This window comes from Martes martes (assembly GCF_963455335.1).
Source record: "Martes martes genome assembly, chromosome: 7".
Classification (NCBI taxonomy): domain Eukaryota; kingdom Metazoa; phylum Chordata; class Mammalia; order Carnivora; family Mustelidae; genus Martes; species Martes martes.
Window position 1 is genome coordinate 28,388,504 of NC_137894.1, and position 7,194 is coordinate 28,395,697.

At 53.1% G+C, this 7,194-nt stretch overlaps 1 protein-coding gene across 2 annotated transcripts in view; it reads left to right on the top strand.

The window, feature by feature from the left end:
• TMEM266 (transmembrane protein 266) overlaps positions 1-6,738 on the top strand; it is a 113,602-nt gene extending 106,864 nt beyond the window's left edge. For both annotated transcript variants that reach the window (XM_080808503.1, XM_080808504.1), the window contains 2 exons: positions 4,056-4,118; positions 5,520-6,738. In XM_080808503.1, the coding sequence (XP_080664629.1) occupies positions 4,056-4,118; positions 5,520-6,115 (659 nt within the window). In that variant the 3' untranslated portion in view covers positions 6,116-6,738. The remainder of the gene's footprint in view (positions 1-4,055; positions 4,119-5,519) is intronic.
• The last annotated feature ends 456 nt before the right edge of the window (positions 6,739-7,194 follow it).

Here is a 7,194-nt window from a genome sequence, read left to right on the forward strand (position 1 = left end):
AGCCAAGGTGTGGCGCTTGAAAGGCGCGGTGAGTGCTGGCTCCCTCCTTTCCCCTCCTCCACCCATTCTAGTCACCTCTGTACCCACAGGAAGGACTTCAGAGAGGAGGCTAAGGACTGGGGAGGGGTGGGAAATGGACAGTGGTTTCCCAGAAGAGACAGGAGGGCTTTTTAAGTATCAGAATGTCGATCACATAGATGGTGAAGAGCAGGGAGCTTAGCCCTGGGACCCGTGAAGGCAGGACCACGGTCTGCAAGGCTTGATTCAATGAAGATGAGCTGTTTGACCAAGGCGTGACACCCTGGGGAGGCCCTGACTGTGTGCCTCAGAGGCAGGGAGTCCTGGCCTGGCTACCCCGTGCAGGATGGGGCACGCAGAGATCCTACTGAGCACAGACAGAAAAGAAGCTGCCCACAGCTGGTTATCCCAGCTGTTCAACAGAGGTGGGCGCTCCCATCCGGGTACACAGGCCATGGTGGAGAGCCCCCAGCAGGAGGAGTGAGCGATGCCTGTCCAGGCATGCGGGCCACAGCCTGGGGCCTCTGGTCCCCTCCTGCACTGGTCTCGCCCCTCTTGGAGCTGGCGGAAGTGTTGTGAGCCCTCCAGCCAGGCCACATTACGATCTGCTCCTCCAGAGCCTCCCCAAACTGAGGCCCAAGAAGGGGATATGACCTGCTCAAGCTCTCATGGCAGCAGCACACACAGGACAAGAACTAGGATCTGGGGTTTTTTGTTTTTGTTTTTTTTATTAAGATTTGCGGTTTCCCTTTTTATATTTTTTTTTAATTGAAGTACAGTTGACTCACAATGTCACATTAGTTTCAGGTGTACAACAGTGATTTTACAAGTTTGTACATTATGCTGTGCTCACAAGTGTGGCTACCATCTGTCACCATACCACACAGTACCACACACACACACAGTATCATCGACTGGATTCCCCATGCTGTACCCTTCATTCCATAACCAGAAGCCCACAGCTCCCACCCCGCTTCACCTGTTTTCCCATCCCCCAGCTCCTTCCGTCTGGCAGCTACCAGTTCTCTGTATGTATGGGTCTGTTGCTGCTTTTTGTCTGTTTATTCCTTTGTTTTCTGGATTCCACCTGTAAGTGAAGTGATATGACATTTGTCTTTCTCTGACCTAGCATGATACCCTCTGGGTCCATCCATGTTGCCTCAAATGGCATGATCTCATCCTTTTTTATGAGCAATATTCCTGTGTGTGTGTGTGCGTGCGCGTGCGTGTGTTTCTGTGTACCACATCTTTATCCATTCATCTGCAGATGGATACTCGGGTAGCTTCCATATCTTGGCTATTGTAAATAATGCTGCATTAAACATAGGCGTGCATGTATCTTTTCCAATTAATGTTTTCATTTCCTCTGGGATCCAGTGGTGGAATTGTAAGCTAGCTCTATTTTTCACTTTCTGAGGAACCTCCATACTGTCTTCCTCAGTGGCCGCTCCAGTTTGCATTCCCACCAGCAGTGCATGAAGGTTCCTTTTCCTCCACATTCTTGCCAACACCTGTTGTTTCTTGGGTTGTTCATTTTAGCCCTCTGACAGGTGTAAGGGGATATCTCATTATGGTTTTGATTTGCGTTTCCCTGATGATGAATGGCATTGAGCATCATTTCATATGTCTGTTGGCCATCTGGATGTCTTCTTTGGAAAAATATCTGTTCAAGTCCACTGCCCATGTTTTAATGGTGTTTGGGTGTTTTTTGCTTTTGAGGGGTAGGAATTTTTATATATTTTTGATATTAGCCCCTTATCAAAAATAATTTGCAAATATCGCCTCCCATTCAGTAGGTTGCCTTTTCATTCTGTTGATGGTTTCCTTTGCTGTGCAAACACTTTTAGTTTGGTCTAGTCCCAGTAATTTATTTTTTCCTTTGTTTTTCTTGCCTTAGGAGACATTTTGAGAAAAATATTGCTATAGCTGATGTCGGATTTCTGCCTGTGCTCTCTTCTAGGAGTTTATGGTTTCGGGTCTCATATTTAGGTCTTTCATCCATTCTGAGTTTATTTTTGAGTATGGTGTAAGAAGGCGGTCCAGTTTCATTCTTTTGCATGTAGCTTGTCCAGTTTTCTGGGGTCTGGGTTTTTCTTCTTCACCCCAGGCCACCGTCTATGAGTAACTCCCTTGGGATGAGTTCTCATGAATCTATAGATACTTCAGGGGAGTTAATAGTTCTGCCCATGTATACAAGGACCCCTCAGCCAAGGCCGAAGGATAATCCCAAGGGAAGTGACTAGAACCTCCTGTCTGGCCCAGGAGACCTGGTGCCACCCCCTCCTCTCACTGCTTGCCAGGAGCAGCTACACCAGCCTCCACCTACTTTCCAGGGTGACCTGCAGGGACAGAGAGCATTTACCACATGAATTATGAAGAGCCACGGAGAACTGTATGGCTGTGTGATTTGGAGGGAGCATTGCTGGCTGATCCTGGACCCAGGCCTAGGGCCAGCCTCAGGCCCCTCCCTCAACTCAAGCATTAATGCAAAACACACCTCTTACTGCAGGCATTTAAAGATCAAAAGAGGGCAAAAAAGCTTTTAAGAGCCAGGTCTATATTTGCCACTACACAGCCTCCCAGCATCTGTGCTGATTGGCTTCTGCAATGTGTGCAAGGTGTGCCCAGGGAAGGCGGCCACAGAAAGCATCTGGCCCATTCATTCGCAGACCACCACCCCTGGGAGAAGCGCCCAGGGATGTGGGCTCCCTCAGACTTCTGTAGGAGAGGAAGGACTAGACTCCCATGTGTTGAGGACCTTCTGTGGGCCTGACCCCACTCGGGAAGTCTGACATTTGTTAGCCTCTTTATCTTCCTTAACGGGTAAGCGAACAGAGGCTTAGAGAAGACCATTTCGCTAAAATGTGGTGGGGCTGAGGTTTGAAATCAGGTCTGATCCTAGTACCCTTTCAGGACGCTAGGACTCAGGGAAGACAAGTTGCTAAAGAGCAACTCCTGAGCTCAGTCTGACAAGTTCACTCAGTGGAGTCAAGGGCCCTCATCTTGTCACTCTCCAAACCCTGCCAGGTTCCTCCTAATTATCACTTGACCCTGATCCCTCCCTTCTGTCTCATCAGGCATCACCACCAGTCCCCACCTCAGAACCTGTCAGCCTCACCTGGGCATCGTTTCTGGTCTTCCTGCATAAAGTCTGGCACCTTCTGCACTTACTCTCCCCACAACCTTGGGAGTGAGTCACACCTGACCATGTTCAGACTTTCCTGTCATTCTTCACTGCCCTTGGAAAAAGGCCAAGCTCCTTGGGATGGTTTTTGGGGTCTCTGGTCATTTGCTTTTCCTCCCATTCTCAGGCCACTTGGAATTTCTCACATCTTCTTTCTCTCACGCTTTCTTTACTCCTATCAAGATGATGAACCAACATTTCCTTGAGACTCTTGTTCCCATGTTCTCTCTTTGGACGGCTTTACACCTTGTTATGCATTATTCATGCAATAACGAATTACTGGGCACTCACTGCTTGCTAGGAACTGTGTAGGGAGGGGAAGGGAAGCACAGCCCCCAGTCCATCCCCGTACTGTTGTGGGAGACAGGGTCCTCTGACGGATGAGCCAGCGGGCTATCATGAAGAATCAGCCTCTGCAGCTGGCTGTGTGGGGCCACTAACAAGGGTTTGAGACTTTTGTACCAAGGACAGTGTTTCCAGACACCCTGAGAGCCCCGGGTAGACTCAGAGACTTGGGCCATCCAGGCAGGAAAAGCCCTGAGGAACTATTTCCTTATCCCTCATCTCAGAGATGGGGAAACTGAGGACAAAGAAGGAAAAGGCCCCACCTATGTCCTGTGTCAAGCCAGATGCTTCATGAGAGCCTGGGTCGCTGATGCCCAGTGCAGCCCAGCCCTGGGGCAGATCCCCCACTGAGAATTGGGAAGCTGCAGAGAGCTCCAGGAAGACCAAGGCCTCCTTTCGTGGTGATGGGTAGGGGTGGGAGTGTGGAGGGAGGGGCACAAACTGGCCACAGCCTGCTCTCAGACTCTCGGCATGCCGCCACACTGCCCTTTCTCTGTCCTCTGTGAAGGTGCCGCGGTGAGAGATGACATGAACAGCTACGTCAGCCAATACTACAACGGGCCCAGCAGTGGTGAGTCTGTGTCCGGGGCCACTCTACACACACCAGAACCTCTGTGGCCCCACGCAACCCCTCACATTGAGAATGGGGATAGCTTGGCCTGGAGTGCCCATCCCTTGGTGCCTGTGGGCCCATAACTGCAGACAGAGTTCAAGGTTCAAATACCTGTAGCTTTGGCTCCCAGCACAGTCCAGCGCTGGGGCTATGGATGTGGAGGTTGGAGTGCTCTGTGATCACTAATGAGGACAGCATGTGGGACCCTCATGTGGAAAGGGGGCTGGAATCTAGAAATCTAAGAGACCTCAGTGCCTCTCAACCCACGCCCCTCATGGCATGAGGACGATGGGGTGAGGTTAACAGCAGAGTTGGGCTTGAGAAGCAACAATTATGGGGCATGTCCTTGCTCAGTTTGTTTCATTCATGCTCTAGAAAGAAGTCTCAGTGGTTTTCATTTGTGGGCAAGGTTGAGTTTTACAAGAATACCCCATTCTCCTTAGCCAATGTCTTGACTCTCGTAATTTGTCTTTGACAGTCCGTGAACCCTCATATACTCCCTTATGAGGCTAGAGTATTACATTGTGTGTTGTATAATACAGTGGATTGTTTTCTTTCCTACAGTGTCAACCCGAAAGAGCTCTTCTCTCTTTCTCTTTCAAAGCTGCATCCAATCTGCTGATATCAGAGACCACCAGTGCACTCTCCCCACCACTTTGGGGAGAGACCTTGCCCCCACTACACCCACTGTCACGCAGCCCCTTGGTACTTTCTTAAAAACCTTCTGGAGTGTCGTCTGTCCTCACCCTGCAAGGCATCCTACAGGGGTGACGCAACCTGCTGAAGCCACAGCTCTGATCATGTCACTCTCGTGTTGGCCCCATTTAAAACTATGACTCCACCATGAAGCCCAGATTCTAATCCCAGTGCCTCAGGCTTTCTGACTTAGGATAAACTAGGCTATGCTGCAGTGGCAGATAATCCCAACATCTCCGTGGTTTAAATCAACACAGGTCCATGGCGGATGAGCCAGGGACGCTGCTCCCAGGTTGTCATCTCTCCTCCATCGCCTGGGGTTGGGACAGCTACCCTCTGTTCTAAAACACTGCTCACTGCAGGCAGAGCAGGGCTGTTTTGATCGCCGCCGCTGATCAGTCCGCACAGACGATTGGCCGGCGCATGTCACATGTCCGGAGAACATGGCAAGAGGAGGGCAGGGCATAACCCTCCCTGGGGCGGGGCAGCAGACACAGGCAGATGGGACGGCAGAGCCAGACCTCCCTACCTCCCACACACCCCCCTCCCTGTAGAGCTTGCGCACACTCCCTGTCTGCCATTTGGGTCAGAGCCGCCCCCAGCAGGGCCTACAGAGGTGTAGCAGAGGCCCAAGTGTGACCAGCATCCCCTCCTTTGTTGCAGACAGTGGTGTCCCAGAGCCAGCCGTGTGCGTCGTCACCACAGCTGCCATAGACATCCACCAGCCCAATATCTCCTCCGACCTCTTCTCCATCGACGTGCCCCTGAAGCTCAGCAGCAATGGCACCTGTGCCAGTGCCACGTCCGAGAGCGCCTCCCGCTCCGCTCGCAGCTCCGTCACCCGGGCCCCGAGCGACAGCAGCCAGACGCTGGGCTCCTCCACAGACTGCAGCACCGCCCGGGAGGAGCCCTCCTCCGAGCCCAGCCCCTCTCCCCGGCCACTGCCGCCACCACCCCAGCAGCAGACGGCAGAGGCCACGGTCCAGGACCTGCTGTCCTCCCTGTCCGAGGACCCCTGCCCATCCCAGAGGGCCTTGGACCCAGCCCCTCTCACCTGGCCCAGCCCTGCGGGCTCGGCCCAGACCAGCCCTGAGCTGGAGCACAGGGTAAGTCTTTTCAACCAGAAGAATCAGGAGGGCTTCACAGTCTTTCAGATCAAGCCTGTCATCCACTTCCAGCCTGCTGCACCCATGCTGGAGGAGAAGTTCAGATCTTTGGAATCCAAAGAGCCAAAGTTGCACAGGGTCCCTGAAGCCTAGAGCCTCCAGGTGGGCAGGGTGGGAGGAGGGCAGAGAGTGATCAGGATGCTCTCCTAGGGCCCTGGAGGCCGCCAGGGGCCCACCTGGCCTCCCTCAGGGTGCTGCCTGCCTCCGGGGAGGTGTCACCAGGCCAGGGGGCCACATGCCTCAGACCTCAGAGCCCAGAGCTGGCATCTCCTCCGGCCCTGCTCAGGGGAGGGTGGTGCTCCTGGCTGGGGTCTTTTTAAACCATTTTTACAAAAACCAGCCTGTGGCCCAGCTTCAGCAGGGTAGAGCGCAGGGACCAGCCCAGCCTCTTCCGTTGCCTTCGTTCCTGGCGCCCACCCTGGACCCCTGGGAACAGCACTGTGAGCAGGGGCTATTTAGCCCCACCCCCAAGCCGTCTTTTCCCAGAATCCTGGGTGGAGCCGACACAATCACAAAGACCACCATCTGAGCCTATTTTGTCCGTCCTCATTCTTTCATTTGGCATGAGCATTTCGGAGTCTTTTCCAGACGAATCTAGTTTTCACCTTCATAGGACATAAGGGAATGAACCTGGAGGTGGGTGGGAGGGTTACAGTGGGTGGGGGGACAGCCGTTTTCCAATCTTGGCTTTAATAATAAAAACCAACTGCACTGAGACTTCTGGTTGACTGAGGTTTTTCTTTGCAATTGCTGGCCCAGGTAAGAAGCCAGCATGACTCTTCTGGGTTTGGGTTGGCCTGGCCTGATGAAGAGCCAACCAGGGAGGCCCCAGCCCCCTCCCGCCGCTCCCAGGTTTCTCCAAAGAAGGAGCCGTGGACCCCGGGTGGGAAGCTCTCGCACTGCCTGGCCTGGCGACTGCACTGATCTCTCCCCCCACTCTTCACCCCCCTTTATCTCCCCCCCACCCCGCCCCGGGTCCACCTCCCCCACCCCTTCATCTTCCTGAGGAAACAGCTCAGAATTCTGCCTTCCTTGCTGAAACTCCCACACTCAGCATCCTGAGCCAAGACTCCATTTCTTGGAGTCTTCAAATTCCACAGGTCCAAGGCTGAGTGCAATATCTTGCCCAAAGCCTGCTCTGCCTTCCAGGTTCCCAGCTGGGGCACCATCAT